Source organism: Pimephales promelas, chromosome 15, assembly GCF_988280905.1.
Source record: "Pimephales promelas chromosome 15, fPimPro1.hap1.1, whole genome shotgun sequence".
Classification (NCBI taxonomy): Eukaryota; Metazoa; Chordata; class Actinopteri; order Cypriniformes; family Leuciscidae; genus Pimephales; species Pimephales promelas.
This window is the reverse complement of record NC_142783.1, coordinates 34,305,051-34,325,000: the sequence shown is the minus strand read 5'-3', so window position 1 is coordinate 34,325,000 and position 19,950 is coordinate 34,305,051. Positions and strand designations below refer to the sequence as shown.

Here is a 19,950-nt window from a genome sequence, read left to right as displayed (position 1 = left end):
CACTCTAAAAAATGCTGGGCTGTTTGAACCCAAATTTGAGTCAAATATGGACAAACCCAAATGTTGGGTTAAAAATGTAATTTAAAATTTGAACCCAACTTCAACTTTCAATTGTACATTTCTAACCCAACATTTGGGTTTGTCCATATTTGACCCAAATTTAGGTTGAAACAAACCAGCGTTTTTTAGAGTTATACTTTATTGTCCTTTTACACTGAAATTCTTCTCTTCGACGGGTAATTTGCATGACAAATGGCTGGTTTTAACACTGTACTGCGGTAATACTGTGGTTTTTGGACATTTAGTAGTATGACTAAGCTCAATGTAAATACTGCGGTGAAATAATATGGCAATCATTCAATATCATGATGTCAAAACACTGTGTTATTACGACTTCAGGTACGTGATTTAGAATAATAATACAGGGTAAAAACACATAAAACAAAAAAGATGATCTCTGAAATGCATAAAGAATAGACAAAACATGAGATATGGGTCCACCTGACATAAAAAGACCCCACAGAATAGATTTATTCTTATAATAAACTGATGTTGCTGTGTCTGACCTTGCTCTGGTTGACCCAGTACAGGTAGAAGCCCTTGGGGTCCATCTTCATGGTGACCGGAGTCGTTTTCTTGGAGTCCTGTCAAGAGATTTGATTGTAAAATTCGATTCCCATGACACAAATGAAGGTTTGTGACGAATTTAAAATCATAAACGACCCGTTTTCATTAAAGAATTGCTGATGTCACATAATAATTAATTAGAGATCATCATGTCCAGAATACGCTCATGTTGACTTACTTCTTTCCATTTTGTGAACCTGTCTCCCTTCACGAGATAATCTTTGATATCGGGTGGCTGTAGCGTGGGACGGGTTCGAATCATTTTGGTCTAACGCTTCAACTCATTGTCCCCAGATAGAATGACGAGTTTGGGGAAACTCACTGAAACGAGCCGGTAGGACGTCCAGCCTTCCATATGCATTGCAAATGAGTGTCCCACCCAGCTCTCAGCATACACACAACCCAACACACACAACCCAAGCATACACACAAGCCAACAACAGAGTAGCACATGTCCATATGTCGAAGTCCACATTTATGATGTATGCATTTTCAATTGCATATCAAATTTCCATCCGTTTGGATTATGTGTGTGTGTGTGTGTGTGTGTGTGTGTGACCTGAATGGAACTTTCTGCACTCTAAGAAATCATGGCAGTTTATTAGTAGCTATTTGCATCTATTTGGTTTTATTTAAATGTTTTTCTTTTTTTTTTTTTTCAAAATGCATTTTTTAAGTATTAATCAGTATAAATCTGTTCGTTGTGAAAAAATTATTTTTAATCAGTTAAAAAGTATCTCAGGCTTGCTGTTGAACAAACTGGACTTTGATAAATATAGAGTATAATACAATACATCATACTTGTTATTCATTATTATTGGCCTACATATAAAGAAAACATATATAATGGTTAACTAAAACCAAAATATTTTTTGTTACTTGAAATAAAGTAAAAATGAAATGAAATTAAATGACGTACATGTTTCATCCCGGATATGCATGTATTTGTCTGTAAAATGAGTGGAAATTTTACATGCAATTCAAATACAGAAATCTTCCTAAATATCAACCCAGCTAAATGTTCTCTGAACGGTCTAACAGTGTTGGGTAAGTTACTCTAAAAAAGTAATTAATTACTAGTTACTAATTACCTCTTCAACAGTGTAATTAGATTACTGTACTAATTACTCTCTCTAAAAAGTATTTTGAACTTTTAATTACTAATTACTTTCAAAATCCCATATCAATCTCAACCAGCTGAATAATACAAGGATAGACATAAATCTGTTTTAATTCTTTCAAATAAATACTATAAAATTGCATGAATTATCCTTAAACTGACCAAGGTGGAGAAGGTTACATTATAAAAACATACTTTTTAGCATCAGACAATACATTTTGATGTTAAACCCACTATTGTTTTATTTCTGATCTCATGACATTTCACACTTTTTTCAGACATATTTTACAATAATTCATACGAATTTGTACGAGTGCGGTCGTAATATTTAGACACACCTCATATAAAATGCATACGAATCGCTGTGAGATCGGATTGATTTACCTCAATTACATCAGAAGTATTACAGATAAATTAAGAGTAATCCCTTACTTTACATTTTCAAGGGAAAAGTAATTCAATTACAGTAACTAATTACTTAGTAATTAGTTACACCCAACACTGCAGTCTAAATGTCCAGTTTTTAAAACTGTTTAAAACTGTTTAAAAACTGTTAAGGGAACATTCCATTTTATTATTCTTCACACAGAACGTTACATTTAAATCATCTCTGAACATTCCAAAACCGCTAAAAACATTTTTTAAAAAGGCAAACGTCCAACTAAAGCGTTTCAGAAGAACATTCCATGAGTGATGTATAAATAATGTTTTAGTGCTAATAATCTGTGGAAACCATTAAAGACCCGATAACTTTAAATAAACGGTATATTAACGTTACTGGAAGAACATTTGATCATAACTTTAAGAGAAGCTTGACAGAACATGAGAACGTTCCCTGATATCTGACTGGTCGTTAACCGATCATAATGAGCATCATAACGAACAAGCATAATGACAAGGACCAAGCGTGTGACAATAGTAATGATGATTACGTATATGAAGAGTTCAGATGCAAAAGCCTCTAAGTGCCATTTGAAATTTTCTTCTAGAATGATCATTTTTATCAAGCTTGTATATTTAGGTTCAGTGATTTCACTTAAATGGCAATGATAATTACCTATTAATTGTTATTTAAGTGAAATTACTGAACTTAAATATACAAGTTTGATAAAAATCATCATTAAAGAAGAAAATTTCAAATGGCATTTAGAGGCTTTTGCATTTGAACTCTTCATATATTCTCATCGCTGCGTGATTGATGGGTCTCTGTAAGGTGCGGCACACACACACACACACACACACGTCAGAGATGTTTCATTAGTATGTTGATGAACTAAGCAGGACTGGTTGAGTAAAGCCACAGATATGAGTGAGCAGAAGGAGCTGTGCTTCAGAATCATGTTCGTGTCGTTTGGCTAATAGTCAAATATGAGCCTGTCCGGCGCTGACACATGTAAATCATCACATTAACATGAGGCTGTTCCCAAAACTACAGTGTGTGTTCACTCAGTTCACTTCACAATGCATGAGAAGGAACAACTAAACACTATCAACAAGGAGTTGTGTAAATCAATATCAGACCATGATAGTGACTTACATATGTGTGTGTATGGGAGTGTGTGTGTGGGGGGGGTTTAAGGGGAGAGAATTTGTCCAGTAAAAAGTCATTATGTCAATTAGAGTCCTCATAAAACATTAAAATACAATGGGTGTGCGTGTGTGTGTGTGTGCGTGTGTGTATACATGTTTTTCTATTCCGGTGGGGACTTAAACCTGAATGCACACAGACTCATGGGGACTCATGTCATTGTGGGGACGTAAATTGACGCGCTTGTAAATCATACAGAAGTCTTTTTTTTTTATTTATTTAAAAAAGTGTGCTTGCATGTTTATATACAATGAAACAACCTTCTTTAGGCACAAACTCTGTCCCTAGAATTGAGTGAATATCAGTTTATACCTCGACGTTCCCAAATGTAGATAACACACATGAAGAACAATTTGTTTTTAACTTCAAACAGTGGTGTGTTTTAATTTAGATTTTGTTTAGTCAGGTAAACATATGTTACTTAGTTATAGTTTAAGGACAAATTTCTCCTCAGAAGTGAACACACACACACAGGTGAACCTCTCTTCTGTGCCCACAAGATCATCCCTGGAGCTGCTGCTGCACGGGCCAATCAGAATTAGAGTTTGGAATCCTGCGCCATAATGTCTTGCCCTGATTGGCTGGCTGGTCTGAACCAATCACTGACCTCCAGCACTGAAGGTCTCTCACTGAGGTCATGCTTGAAGGAACACACACACACACCTGCATAGGTACGTCTCAGCATCCCTGACGCCATCTTCATCTTCATCTTCAACATCACTTCAATATCAAGTTTTCTGAAGGATTCATTCAAAGCTAAATCTGGAAAAAGGGTTATAAAAAAGTTGTTAATATTATTGAATCATACTTCTTAACAGATCATTAATAGTTGTACATTTAAATAGAAATGTCATTATTGATAGAGGATGTATTTTATCCAAAGTGAACAATCAGTATAATCCGTAACCAGTTAATCAATAATCAGTAAAAATATCAGTTAAAATATTTCAAAATCAGTATCAAATATAGGTCTAATACATACTGTTCTAATTATTAAAAATAAAAAGCAAGAAATATCTTCTTAATACTTATCATAGTAATTACATTATTGTTTAATGTACAATAATAGGCTATATATATATATACAGTCGTGGTCAGAATTATTACTAATCTTGCATTGAGACGACAGACACACGTCTTCTTCAGGAAGATTCAGAACATCTTTAGTCGATTGGAACTTCTTAATTATTGCCCTGATGGAGGAATTTTTCAATCTTTAGCTGTTTTCTTACAGAAGCTTTCTATTTGTGAAGCTCAACAATCTCTTGCTGCTATTTGATATAAGAAATTGACACAACATTTACAAGTCCGTTCAGTTCAATGATTGTTTATGTTCTGTGCCTCCAACATGGCCGACTTCCGGATTGATGACGCGTCGTGACTCTCATTTTTTTAATTGAACTTTTTCTCATTACAATAAACAATAAAGAAATCTAACAAAGAAAGAACATATGACATTATCAAAATGTACAATAGGCCTATAAATCTTATTGTATTACAAACCAAGAGTCACACCTGCCGCACATCATCCAAAAAGACTCTGCACTGTTCACATGACAAGGGAGAACAAAATAGACTGAAGGAACTCAAAACGCTAAAATAAATAAATAAATTAAAAACTAAATTAAATAAAAAGTAAATTAAAAAAATAATAATAATAATAAAAATAAATAAATAAATAAAATAAATAAAAACATTCGCGACTCACCTATGATTAAAGGTGGCACTTCCGGTTTCCTTCCCACCGGAGCCTCGCTTTCGATTTCAAAATAACTGGAAGAAAATCATAGTCCATTTAAAAGGCAGAAGATCCGAGCACAGTGAATCAGTCCAATGAAACGAGAAAACAGGGGAAACGCTCAGTAGGCTAATGCTGTTTAGACAAGACTTAGCATGAACAGGAATGAACAGGCCGACACACAGACAGAGGTGACGAGGTGATGATGAGGAACAGATGCACACACTGATCTATAATGACAATCATTCTATTTAGATCAATGGATGCACATGATTGATGATGACAAACAAAGCACTGTGGGAAATTGAGTCCATGTCATGAAAGCGGTGTATCGAGCGGTTAGAGTTCCCTCTGCTGGCGAGTGAGAAATCTGCACATCACAACTATATTCTGTGGTTTCACTCACTCCTGTGAAACATTCAATCACATAATGTGATTCCCCACCATTTTCAATGATTTTTTTTTTTTTTTTTTTTTTTTTTTAATGAAAGATTAACAATATACAGACTTATTTTTACAACCATCTTTGATCATATCTATCAAGGGTGCAAAGAATTCTGAATGAATATATATATGAAGAGTTCAGATGCAAAAGCCTCTAAGTGCCATTTTAAATTTTCTTCTAAAATGATCATTTTTATCAAGCTTGTATATTTAAGTTCAGTAATTTCACTTAAATGACAATGAAGATTACCTATTAATTGTCATTTAAGTGAAATTACTGAACTTAAATATACAAGTTTGATAAAGATCATCATTAAAGAAGAAAATTTCAAATGGCACTTAAAGGCTTTTGCATCTGAACTCTTCATATATATATATATATATATATATATATGCATATTTATATGGAACAATTTCTGTATTAAATGTAGAGTTTTATTAGTGCTGTCAAACCGATTAACATAACCGCATCTAACATAAAAGACACATGTGTGTATATATAGGCTATATATACACATACAGACTTTTATGTTAGATGCGGTTATGTTAATCGGTTTGACAGCACTAATAAAACTCTACATTTAATACAGAAATTGTTCCATATAAATATGGTCTAAATATTGCATCTTAATGATTTATGACTGTATTTCTTATGGTAATTCATGAACATTAATTCATTTAGGTTGATACAGTTAAAATATAAAATCATATTTTTGATATAATGTTTTATAATACAGGCTAATATTGTCTAAAACCAGTTAACTGAAAATGTTGCCATGCATGACACACACACATAATGCAAATTACACAGACATAGCTGTTAAGAGTTATATAATACATATTTTTTATATATATTTTTAATGCATTTTGATGAAAATCATTATAAAGTGTTACCAGATCTTGAATGATCATCATGTTCGTGTGTTTTCGTTCTTCAGTCTCCGCTGGTCCTTTAAGAGTCTCCTCCTCTTCCTCCTCCTCTCCTGTATTTTTAGCTGATGAAGCCTCTTCTTCAGTTGAACACACACACACATACAGTATGAACCGCCTCATAATTTCCAAGCCTCTCAAATCCATCCCATGATATTTTGATCAGAAACATCTCTGTCTTTGGGGAAAAAGCTGCAGTGGATGCTGGAAAACACCAGAAGCATCCTCATCCTCATCAGCATCCACATCGAGCTGCAACATGATCCTGATGGATTTCTGAGACATTTCAAGCGCCATGGACGAAACTCAATCGATTTAACCGCAACCCACTGCGTCTGATCATCAAGATCCTCCAAGACGGACGCGACCGTGGAGCATCGAGGAAAGAAACGGGTCAACCGGGACAGAGACCAGATGCCCAACATGGAGAGGGGCAAACCTGCCACTTACACGGGCGACAAGAAGGCAAAGATGGCTGCAAAAACCAATAAGAAGTGGGTAAGACTTGCCACCGTGTTCGCGTACGTTTTATCCGTGTCTCTGGCTGCGATCATCCTGGCCATTTACTACAGTCTCATATGGAAACCCTCCGGACCCAATAATTCAAAACCCAGCTCTCCATCATCCAACGACACCAACAGCAACATCTCCGCGATCAGCAACAACAGCAGCGCGTCCGTGGTGGATCTGATCCACTTCAACAGCACCGGCTCCAACCGGACAGCGAGGTCGCTCCCCGAAAGCGCGCAGTCCCAGTCCGGGGATTTCTACAGATACGCCGTGCCCGCGGAGAGCCCAAACGCCGCAGACACACAGTCTTCCCGGACAGATCACCACCACCAGACCCGCGCCGGCGGAGACGCGCACCAGGACGCGCGCAGGGACGAGGACGGCTTCGGAGGAGGAAGAACACAAACTCAGTTAGTGTCTGATAACAACAAGCACAGAAAGAACCAAGTGAAGCCTTGAGACTGGAGAGGAGGCCGGGAGCGCGCACTGTCGGACACAAACGCATAGATCAAATATAATCTGTCCTTTTCGTTTCGCCTTAATACTCGGTGGACGTTTGCAGTGTAATGGGCTTTAACTTTATATCCTCCTCGGAACGTATAGCCTACTAGTCCAAAAATCACCGGCTGGCCTGTCATTCAATCGTATAGGAATCATTCATCCGAACCGGAGACTGTCCATTACGCGCAATGCCTTGTTATGAACTGAACAGCCATGTTTATGGGGTCAAGCTTTTAAAATATCAACACTGAAAGCTTGCATGAATTACCTGTTAACCAATTAATCAGGATTCTTATGTTTAGAGAGGAACCTGTGTCGATGCTCAGGTATGTGCAAATAATGTTATCATACTGTTTAGTGATGCTGTGGAAATCATTTTTACAGCAAATAATGTAGAATACGTCACTCGAATGGTAAATAAACCAGTACAAACACTCATTTCCTTCGTTATAGATTGGATGAGGGGTTCACACGCATGCACATCAATCACTTACACAGATTATGGGTGAGCGCACTGTTTAATCCCGGATTAATCAGATATTAAAATCAATGTGTTTTGTTGAGCTTTGAGCAGATTAGACCAGGACTAGTGTGTGTGTGCATGATTCATTGCATGTGCATGAATTTATTGGTTGTATTCAGGTCCTTTCCGGTCTTCTGTCCTCGTAGTGACCCGCACACACAGTCAGTCCCATCCGTCTACTTATCGGTCTCCAACACTTGATTGTTTGATTGCAGAGGACATTTCAGGCACTTATAATGCATGATAAACAATGTGTTGGTGGTGCAAAATCCTCCGAGAAGCAGTCAAAGCTCGCGCAGTCTTATGTATTGATCTATGCATGTTTAGCAGAGCTTCTTGCTCTCTCTACGGTCAAGGCTTATCGATTGTTTTACAGTTCTGAGTCAAAAGCAGAGATTACACAATCCTGCTCTATTTTCAGCGCGCGCGATGACCTGTTACAGCACATGCTGGAAAATATCTGTGCAACTGGAACAGCAAAGCACATTTACACACTGCATCTTCTGGAAAACACATGTGCTGTGCATAAATACACACCTCGATAAGAGAATGTGTTTAGTGTGTTTACTTAGACATCATAATACGGGAATAATGTCTGCTTAAGTGCGAACTGAATGTAATATTTTCAGACAATTAATTGCATGCTTTTGCAATTGGATGAAAATTTGTTATAGTTTAAATTTATATTAAATGCAATTATTTGAACTTGAAAAGTGCATCTTTATATGCAATTTCAGTTCAATTGCTTCAAGCGTTTATGCTAAACTAATATTTATGCAATTTCTATTAAAACTTGTAATCTAGTACCAATTGCATGCTTGTAACGAACTTAATTTTGAACAATATACATGCACTTTAGTGTTAAAGTTAGCACAGTGTACTTCTTTAAGGCATGACAAAAGATTATTAAAACATAATGATTTTATACATACAAATATACATTAAAGCAAAACTTTAAAAGTGAACTAACAGTCACTCTCTTTAACTTATTTCATTATTATGATTTAATGAAACTGCGAGGAGAGTTTTTGGTAGGGTGAAAGTTATATAACGGTAAATTATGCACAACTACAAGTAAAACTATTAACCTGTAAACAAGATGTTTTGAACTTTCTGATTCGTCCTGTGACTGAAGACGATTGATTCAGCCGCTGTGGGAACAAATCAATGTTGACTTGACTAGTTAAAATGTCAGTTTTTAGTGTGCAAAACCCCCTTGAGATTCAATTATCAGACTTGTTTACCAAGTCCGTCCTCACTAAAACGGCTGACAGTCATGTGATGAAACCTCCAGCATGATTGAAGATGTGTGTGTGTGTGCGTAAAACAGGTGAAAAATCCCTCAGATAGACAACGAGCCACATCTGGAGATAAGATGATCTTCCAAATGTTATTTTTACTTGAGAGCATCATTGACAGTGTGTTTTGCATGGACAATGACCATGCATTTTCTTCAGAAATGTTAAAAGTCTGAATCAAATTGACACGTTTTTTATAAGATTGTTACTCAAAAAGAAGCACATATGCATATTTCATACAAGTACGCATACAAACCAAAGATTTAACAGCATGCATGCAAGTTAAATGAGAGGTCTCGACTGGTGGGCCGAAGCTTCGTTCAGATCGATGTTCAATACAAATAAACAAACACAACTAACCATATCTTTTATTGATGCCAAAAGTCATTTGTCCAGTCAAATCATTATATTTCATAATACAAAATTAACCCAATGTTTGCAATGTTCTTTGTGCATTCACACTGTTATTAATATTGCATATTTGGCTCAATCATTTAATTCCACTATTAAAGGGATAGTTCACTTTGAAATTAATTTTTGGTATGTTTTATCTTACCTCAAGGGCATCCAAGATGTAGTTGTCTTTGTTTCCGCAGTATTTTTTTAATTTTGATATTTTTAGGTCAAACCGTTCTTGTCTGTCAGTCATATAATGGAGGTCTATGGTCACCACCTCAAAGAGCAGCACAGAGAAGTCCAGATTAAACATGATTTAATGACTCGTAAATGTAAGTACACATTGATGGCCTAAGACACGAAACGATGCTCTTTGAGGTGGTGACCATAGACCTCCATTATATGACTGACAGACACTAACGCTTTGACCTAAAAATATCAAAATTGAAAATACTGCGGAAACAAAGACACCTACATCTTGGATGCTCTTGAGGTAAGATAAAACATACCAAAAATTAATTTCAAAGTGAACTATCCCTTTAATAAACCTCCAGTTTGATGTTAAGGACATTTTATACTTGTGCATGATCAACAATGTTGTGTTTGGTCTGCATCCCGAAGCAAAATCCTTCGAGAACCAGTCAAAGCTTGTGTTTGATTATGTTAAAGGTTCATAATGGGCTTTTCAAGGATCATCAGTCAGACCAGACATGCATTATTAATCAAGTGTTGCTGAAGAGTGCTGTAACCCAGCCCGTCCATTACTGATCCTCGTTTCCCGTCAGCATTCGGGACCGGCTGAGTTCACAGCCGCAGGTGCTCATGATGTAATCTAATGTGTGCCGAGAGACCTGGGAGCCATTTTCCAGCGCACTGCAGCACGAGCACTGCCAGGAGACCAGCCGAGACAAGCCGGACCGGGCCAGATCAACACTTATTTCTGGCACTGGAACTGATTTTGCGAGGCTTTCTGTCCCATTTCTAGAATAACTGGTGGGATAAGCAGCAACGGCCTCTTTACAGGGCTGAACGTCTTGGTTTTACTATAAGAAGCATAAACACCATAAATGAGAGAAACCTTACACAACCCAAGCCATTTCCAGAAAAGTTGGGTTTTTGTAAAATGGAATAAAATCAAGAAGCTGTGAATTGTTAATTCTTTTGAATCTTTATTTAAATGAGTAGTTTACTATTAAAAAAAAAAACTTTGCTGATAATTTACTCGCCCCCATGTCATCCAAGATGTCCATGTCTTTCTTTCTTCAGTCGAAAAGAAATTAAGGTTTTTGATGAAAACTTTACAGGATTTTTCTCCATATAATGGACTTCAATGGGAACCAAACGGTTCAAGGTCCAAAGGAGAGTTTCAGTGCGGCTTCAAAGGGCTTTAAACGACGCCAGACGATGAATAAGGGTCTTATCAAGCGAAACGATCGCTCGTTTAAAAAATACATAAAAAAGTTTAAGTTTTATAAGCTCAAACGCTCGCCTTGCTGTTCTGTGATGCGCGTTCGTGACTCTCCTGTTCGAACTCGTTCATCAAAATGAACGAATCTTTTTTCCGAGTCATTTTGTTCATTAAACTTTTTTATTTAGGCTATTTTTGTAATGAGCGATCGTTTCGCTTGATAAGACCCTTATTCATCGTCTGAAATCGTTTAAATCCCTTTGAAGCTGCACTGAAACTCTCTTTTGGACCTTGCATTTTTTGGACCCCATTGAAATATAAGCATTTTTTCCTTGAAAAAAACGTCTTAAAATATCTTGAATGTAACTCGACACCCTTGCCTTATTTAGTACGCGCGGTTCTACGAATATGCAAATGAGCCCCGCCTCCACTCATTCACTCAGAGATCCACTGGTTGACGATCACACGTTGATCTGATTGGTTACAAGGTCGTTTGTGACGTCAGAAACACCAGCGATTTCAAAGCGTGTTTTTGGTTCACTGCAGTTTTAAGCAGAAAATATTCAGCAATGCTGTCGACTGATGAACTTACACATGGTGTGTCTTATTAAAAACACCACACAGACACATAAACAACATTAAACTTGATTTTCACCACAGGGGGACTTTAAGTGACAGCGGTTTTCCAAACTACTCCTGAGCGCATGTGGCTGTATTTAACAAAGCCTGATTTAATGCCTTGCCCTTCATGTATGGAGATTTCTCTGGATCTGAATATTTTCACAATATTATGTATAGTAAATGGTGAAAGATCTGAATTCTTTGCTATCGTTTATTGAGAAATGTGATTTTTGACTATTCTCTAATGAAATTCTTCCCATCTTTCATACCCAATCATGATACTCTCACCTTTATACCAATTTACATGCTTACTGTGGACTACTTGAGAACAGTTTAACGTCAATACATGTGAAATGCATTAGTGATGTTTACACCAAGAATCAATGCAAGTGATGAAATTGAACTTCCGTTGCTTTTACATTGCCAACATCAAAGCCAGCTGGGTGACGTTTCACTCTTGTGTAATGCACTTGCATCTTCACGAGTATAGCATTTGTCCAAACAGAAGAAGATTCAGCTACCTTCACCATCATCATCATGAGACATGAGTCACGTGACGGCCCCGCTGCGGGTCCCCGAGGATGATGCCGTCCCCGAGCATGCCTGCTGGAAAAGGGTAATTAAAAGAGTAACAGAAGACAAAGCTGTGTTTGAAGAGAACAGGGAGTGATTTCCAGAGCAACCGGCCGATGGGAGGCTTTAAAAAATAATAAGACACTAATCCCAGAAGATCCTCTATTAAGCGGAACGCAGAGGTCTGAGGCAGCGCTGCCTGTTCAAAACAACACAACACGTTTTTTTGGGTCTGTTACACAAATGTAATTTCCACCGGAGTGAGTTATTTGACTTGATCTCCACAGCAATGATTGCTTTAGCACGTGAAAATATCCCAGAGTAAATCGACTTGCATAAAAATATTTAATTATCAAATGTGTGATAAGCTCCGCCCCCTTTATGGATCAGGTGAGAGGAGCGGGTCAAAACCATAGACTGTAAAAGGGGGAAAATAATAATAATATTAAAAGCTCATTTTAACGTTGTAAGCATTTTTTAAATACTATGGGGGTTTGAATTCTATGACTTATTACAAATGCTCTGTTTTTATTTTTTTAGGTCTTTTTGGGTTGAAATGTTGACATGTTTTGTTTTACTGTGTTTATTTTTGATTTACTTGTGAAGCATATTCACGATGTGACCTTGACCTTAATAAGTGGATAGTTGGAAACAATTGCTTACCTGAAATAACAATTTGTTCGTTGAATGAACCAAATGACTCGGAAAAAGATTCGTTCATTTTGATGTTCGAACAGGAGAGTCACGAACGTGCGTCACAGAACAGAGCAAGGCGAGCATTTGAGCTTATAAAACTTAAACTATTTTTATTTATTTATTAAATGAGCGATCGTTTCGCTTGATAAGACCCTTATTCATTGTCTGGAATCGTTTAAAGCCCTTTGAACAGTTTGCAGTTTGCACTGAAAGTGTCTTTTGTACCTTGAGCCATTTGGACCCCATTGAAGTCCATTATATGGAGAAAATCCTGGAATGTTTTCATCAAAAACCTTAATTTCTTTTCGACTGAAGAAAGAAAGACATGGACATCTTGGATGACATGGGGGTGAGTAAATATATATATATATACACACACACACACACACACACACACACAGTGTGTGTGTGTGTGAGAGAGTTCATGCACGCAAGTAAAAGGTCCATTATATCCTTCTATGGTAAAACAGGACATGGACCAGAATAGAGGCTTAATCAACAGGGAATTGAAGAAAATTCAGTGTATTTTTAATGGACTGCAGTGCAAAATATGTTTATATGTATATACACCTTCTATCACTTCTCTAACAAACACAAACCACAAAAACATTCTTAATGTGAAACCCTAATATTGTGGCATGTATTTATAGGTCATTCAATTTAACATCTAGTAGTAAAGGTAGCTATTGTTGCAATAAATGCATAAATAAAAAAGTATAAATTTAGCATTTAACAACTAAATGAATCATAACTGATGGTTGTTATGGTAAAAAAACAAACAATTTGAGCAGTGGAATCAGTGCAAGCATCACAGCACAGGGCTGGTAAACATTTTAATGCTTATTAATATTATTTAACATTCATTTCAAAACCAAATGAACACAAAATAAAAGCGTCAGCAAAATATAAAAATCAAATCTTAAACCCTTCATGTGTTCTTCAAACCGTAACGTTTAAACACCGAAATGTCGTGAAGATGAACATCAGTTTGATCATTCATTGCCACTGTAAACACCTTTAATGGTTTTTATTTCTGATAGCTTTTCAGAGTATTCATACAAAATAAAGTGCTAATAAACATCCTTGAACGATCCTTGTGAACTATCCACACAAAATCCCATGACGCGTGTGCTTGTGAAGGATTTCAGTGCCGTAAATGACTTCTGATGAAGATTACTACTAGGTTAGTCAGTTAGTGTGCTGTATAAATGGGTTTGTCCCACATTCAAGTTGCTTCTAGTGCTTTCCCACCAAACCACCAAAGATCCCGCAAAAAAAACATGGGACTTTTGGGTTTGGTGGCTCAGATAAAGGTTAACTGTGCATTAATAATCTACTAATCAGAACCAGTGTTTTCAATAAATGACAAACATTCCCAATTAAATACTCCAAACACAGAAGAGTTACGCGAGTATCAGTCAAATAAAAAAGGCAAATTATATTTTTGTTCTTCTGTTTTGGTTTGTTTTAGTGCATGAAGTTTCGCTCCAGATGTGAGTGACATCATTTCCATCTAAACAACTTTCCCGTTCTCTCTCGCCTGGAATAAAAACAGAATTTATAAAATTAATGTCAATATCGTATCCCCTCCCCCAAATCATGCAGCCCGAGTTCATTATTAAATAGCGTTGCATTTAAACACTTTAAAACGCACGTCACTGTGCTCTTTGCTTCGTAGGTTGGAAACGTGGCCTGGTTACATATATAGTGCTGCTTCCTAGGGTATTTCTGAAGCACTTCAGCTCGATAATGGAGTTTCAGTGGGCCGCTAAATCCTGTGAGGTGGGACACTTCAAATCTGCAAGTCAAATGAGGATTGATGCTTTAATGCAGCACTCACCATATCAGCGCTGGTGCTGCGGTCGGGAAGAGCGTCGCCCGGATCCAGATTCAGGACACACACACTCGAGTCCGTCAGTTCTTCTGCAAGAGAGAAAACACACACACACACATGAAATCAGTGAAAACACAAGGATGCACAACCTCCCAAAACCTGCTGCGTGTCACAATCAGAGTGCATTTGCATCGTCTCCTGTTCATTTTTTCCATAGGGATATGGGAAAAAAAGTCGTTATAAGTGACAAATCGAATTTAAAAATGTAAAAAAAAAAAAAAAAAAAAAAAAAAAAAATTTAAGTTGATTATCTCTATAGAAAATACATATTTTAATTAGGGCTGTCAAACGATTAATCGCATCCAAAATAAAAGTTTGTGTTTACATAATATATGTGGGTGCACTGTGTATAATTCTTTTATATACACTCACCGGCCACTTTATTAGGTACACCTGTCCAACTGCTCGTTAACACTTAATTTCTAAGCAGCCAATCACATGGCGGCAACTCAGTGCATTTAGGCATGTAGACATGGTCAAGACAATCTCCTGCAGTTCAAACCGAGCATCAGTATGGGGAAGAAAGGTGATTTGAGTGACTTTGAACGTGGCATGATTGTTGGTTTCAGAAGGGCTGGTCTGAGTATTTCAGAAACTGCTAATCTACTGGGATTTTCACGCACAACCATCTCTAGGGTTTACAGAGAATGGTCCGAAAAAGAAAAAACATCCAGTGAGCGGCAGTTCTGTGGGCGGAAATGCCTTGTTGATGCCAGAGGTCAGAGGAGAATGGCCAGACTGGTTCGAGCTGATAGAAGGGCAACAGTGACTCAAATAACCACCCGTTACAACCAAGGTGGGCAGAAGAGCATCTCTGAACGCACAGTACGTCGAACTTTGAGGCAGATGGGCTACAGCAGCAGAAGACCACACCGGGTGCCACTCCTTTCAGCTAAGAACAGGAAACTGAGGCTACAATTTGCACAAGCTCATCGAAATTGGACAATAGAAGATTGGAAAAACGTTGCCTGGTCTGATGAGTCTCGATTTCTGCTGCGACATTCGGATGGTAGGGTCAGAATTTGGCGTCTACAACATGAAAGCATGGATCCATCCTGCCTTGTATCAACGGTTCAGGCTGGTGGTGGTGGTGTCATGGTGTGGGGAATATTTTCTTGGCACTCTTTGGGCCCCTTGGTACCAATTGAGCATCGTTGCAACGCCACAGCCTACCTGAGTATTGTTGCTGACCATGTCCATCCCTTTATGACCACAATGTACCCAACTTCTGATGGCTACTTTCAGCAGGATAATGTGCCATGTCATAAAGCTGGAATCATCTCAGACTGGTTTCTTGAACATGACAATGAGTTCGCTGTACTCAAATGGCCTCCACAGTCACCAGATCTCAATCCAATAGAGCATCTTTGGGATGTGGTGGAACGGGAGATTCGCATCATGGATGTGCAGCCGACAAATCTGCGGCAACTGTGTGATGCCATCATGTCAATATGGACCAAAGTCCCTGAGGAATGCTTCCAGCACCTTGTTGAATCTATGCCACGAAGAATTGAGGCAGTTCTGAAGGCAAAAGGGGGTCCAACCCGTTACTAGCATGGGGTACCTAATAAAGTGGCCGGTGAGTGTATATATATATATATATATATATATAAATACACACACATGCTTGTATATATATTTAAGAAATATTTTAATGTATATACTGTATATAGATTTATATATAATTTATATTATATATATATATATATATATATATATATTACGAGGTAAACACGATATAAATACTGTTGGTTTTCTCACACAAACCGCTCGTTTCGTGTCTTAGGCCATTTACGAGTCATTAAATCATGTTTAATTTGGACTTCTCTGTGCTGCTCTTTGGTGGACCCCCTTAGCCTCCAGTGTATGACTGAGAGACAACAACGGTTTGACTGAAAAATATCAAAATTGAAAATACTGTGGAAACAAAGACACCTACATCTTGGATGCCCTTGAGGTAAGCTAAAACATACCAAAAAATAATTTCAAAGTGAACTATCCCTTTAAGTCGTGTAGTGTGTTGTTATTCCAATGTTCTCGTACCGTTTCCTCTAGAGGAGCAGCTCTTGCGGTGTTCAACGGGTTCCAGTGGTTCAGTTGCACTTCCTTCAGTGGCTGGATTCAGTTTTTCCTGCTCCGGAGATGGAGGTTTTATCTCTTTCTGGATCCATTCGCTGTCGTCTTGTGCCGATGTTTGTTCGTCGTCTTCTTCTACAGGGCCGTTCGTGATCAGTGAGGCCGCTTGCAGAGCACTGCTCTCGGTTTCTGACTTGTTCTTGTCATGGGTCTCAGAAAAGCGGACCTTTTTCTCAATGGCCCTCTGAGGAAGCGGCTCCGAATGAGCGATTTCTGTATTCTGGTCCGCCGTCCCATTGGAGGTCACGGCACTGATTGTGTTCCGGGTCTCTTCAGATGCACATGGCTTTGGGTTTTCAATGTCAGTCTTTGGATTGACGCTCTCAGGAGCACAAAGAGCGTCAAGCTCCTCTAAAAACTCCTGCAGACTGCCGTCTGGATACACCTGGCAGAAATCATACAACAAATACATGTATTCAAAAAGACTGTGAAATATTAAAATCTCTTAAAATTTCAAGAAAACAAAGAGACCGATAATCGGTTTTACCGATATTTATGATAATGGTCAGTCTATGTGCAAATCTAAAAACTTCTGGATATTATTTGCATGTTTATGTGCCCGATAACTAGAGCCAGACCGATATTATCGGCCGATATTAGGCATTTTCCAAACTATCGGTATCGGCAGTTATAATGGCTGATAAATGAATATTTCAAAAATAAAATAAAAACGGATGAAACACGCTTGAACCATGTCATGAGTGTTGGAGTTGTATAGTTTGTCCACCAGGGGGCGCTCTACACCGTCCCTATTGGCAACACTCGTGTATATCTCGTGTATATACGAGTATATGTATATACTCGTGTGATCCAGGTTGCAGGTAGCTTATAAGGCAATGTAGGGACTAATATCAGAACTTTAATATATTTTGATGTTCCTCCGTTCTGTTGTGACACTAAAAGAAACGAGTTTATTTTTAAAATGCATCATCATATTATTTTAGTTAAAACTCATAAATAACTACAAATAACTAATGTTAGGGAAATCTGTTCATGTTTTGTTGCGCGTTTCTGAAATATAATTTTTTTAAAAAAATATCGGCCGATATATCGGATTTTAAAACCAACAAATATTTGGATCGGTATCGGCCTTCAAAATCCTTTATCGGTCGGGCTCTACCGATAACCGTTATCCAGAACCGATATATATGATGATTATGTGCAAATCTAAAAACACCCACAAGATGGTGCCATTTCTCGGTGGATCCTATATTACAAAACCGATATTCAATTATGGAAAAATGCTTGAATATCGGTTTTGTAATATGGGATCCACCAATGAATGGCGTCATCTTGTGGGTGTTTTGTGATTTGCACACAAGACTGACCATTATCATAAATATCGGTTCTGGATATCGGTTATCGGGCACATAAACATGCTAATAATATCCAAAAGTTACCCCAAACATCTAAATCCAAATTTGAAACTTATATTTAGGAGTATTATAATATATTTCATTATGAAATTATTTTAATTTAAAAATTAAGCACATTTTCATCCCATTATGTTCATTACTGTGGCAGTAATAATAACTATAATAATAAAAATCACCTGCAAATGCTCCTCCTGCTCTTTAGCATCCCACCTGAGGGCAAAATAAAGAAATGTTTGACAATCGTATTAATTTACTCATTAAACACAGTTATTGTTTAAAAATAAGTAAAATGTTTTGGAATCAAAGATATTGTGATATTACTAAAAAAAATTAAAGATAATATTATATGTTTTATTAATGTATTTGTTGTAAATTTAACTAAACGTACCATGGTAATACAATATTTTTAGTGTCAGTGTTCTTTGGAGTACCACATCAATAATGTTTTATGAATAATATCAATATATAATGTCAAGTTAGGTCGTTCCTCAACCAGACTGGCCGGCATTTGCTAATTTCTCATTGCGAAGTTTAACCATCATTTATCTCTCTTCTATAACAGCATCACAACATCTTCTAATTTCTAAACATTTGTTTGAGCTTTTTGCTCAATTACTGTGTTTAATAAGCGTTTACTGTATGATAACAAGGAACTGCTTCGAACCTAATGAGATTTTAAAAGATGAATTGTATCATTGTAAATCATCCGGTCATGTGATCGGATGAGTTTGTGGTTGAACGTTAATGCAGAATGGGAGTGGAAATGGTCATAACCATAAATCCCTCTGAAAAGCATTTCCCATCATCCTTTGAGTCTGAGTTAATGGGTTTGAGGTGAAATGTGGCAGGATGTTACTGTAAACGGTTCAGCACTTTAACACTTCAGTGTGAGGTCAGTTTACCTCCTCGCTCGACCCGTCAGACGGTCTTTCCCCTTCGCTTTGCTCCCCACCACCGGGACGCTTCTCTCCTTCTTGTCGGACGCTTGGTGTCGACCTAGAAAATCCAAAACAAATCAACACATAATGCAGAATGTGACGTCGTCGACTTGACTACCAGTTTATAATCTTTAAAGTAAAAAAAATTACAATAAAGTTTTGAATATTACACAGTTACGCACACAATACGTTTTTATAACATTTTTCCAATGAGAACTGAGCTTTAATTTTATTGCAATGTGTTGAACTGTCTATTAAGGAGAAAAATAATATAATTAATATAATATAAAAAAATCATTAGTATATTATATTAGTAAATATACACATTACACATGCAAGAAAATGTACTTAGAAAAACAAATGGATGAATTATATTTATGATTGAATTGTTTTTCCATGTTTCATTTCTACTATCAATTCACAAAGCTTGTTTTTTTTTCCATTTTAATTTTCCTGGATTCCATTTTAATTATTTAATTAAATTTTAATAATTAAAAAGGACGTGTAATGAACTGAATTCACAAAAGTTAAACAATTTTTAACAATAATAATGTTTTTTTTTCCCTCAGAAATTTGTTTCAGCTTCTTTAAAGCGTCTAATAAAAACTGAGCTTGAATTTCATTGCAGTGTTG

General features: G+C 37.0%; 3 protein-coding genes across 12 annotated transcripts in view; 1 reads left to right on the top strand and 2 right to left on the bottom strand.

The window, feature by feature from the left end:
* The window catches only part of plcb2 (phospholipase C, beta 2), a 38,375-nt gene extending 31,874 nt beyond the window's left edge, over positions 1-6,501 (bottom strand). For 2 of the 5 annotated variants that reach the window (XM_039663017.2, XM_039663018.2), the window contains exons 1-2: positions 806-912; positions 567-644 (exon numbers count right to left, since the gene is read on the bottom strand). In XM_039663017.2, the coding sequence (XP_039518951.2) occupies positions 567-644; positions 806-889 (162 nt within the window). In that variant the 5' untranslated portion in view covers positions 890-912. Of the gene's footprint in view, positions 1-566; positions 645-805; positions 913-3,998; positions 4,529-5,043; positions 5,109-6,411 lie in introns of those variants that run through there. The other 3 variants (XM_089120589.1, XM_039663019.2, XM_039663020.2) reach the window with 3 other exon arrangements.
* A 360-nt stretch (positions 6,502-6,861) lies between these two features.
* On the top strand, positions 6,862-7,896 carry LOC120473277 (uncharacterized). Its single transcript, XM_039663021.2, has one exon. The coding sequence runs from the start codon at positions 6,862-6,864 to the stop codon at positions 7,414-7,416; it is 555 nt and encodes a 184-aa protein (XP_039518955.2). The 3' UTR covers positions 7,417-7,896.
* A 4,614-nt stretch (positions 7,897-12,510) lies between these two features.
* Positions 12,511-19,950, bottom strand: part of ccdc9b (coiled-coil domain containing 9B) — a 31,283-nt gene continuing 23,843 nt past the window's right edge. For all 6 annotated transcript variants that reach the window (XM_039663024.2, XM_039663023.2, XM_089120593.1 and 3 more), the window contains 5 exons: positions 19,282-19,375; positions 18,556-18,589; positions 16,911-17,388; positions 14,814-14,896; positions 12,511-14,513 (listed from right to left, as the gene is read on the bottom strand). In XM_039663024.2, the coding sequence (XP_039518958.2) occupies positions 14,487-14,513; positions 14,814-14,896; positions 16,911-17,388; positions 18,556-18,589; positions 19,282-19,375 (716 nt within the window). In that variant the 3' untranslated portion in view covers positions 12,511-14,486. The remainder of the gene's footprint in view (positions 14,514-14,813; positions 14,897-16,910; positions 17,389-18,555; positions 18,590-19,281; positions 19,376-19,950) is intronic.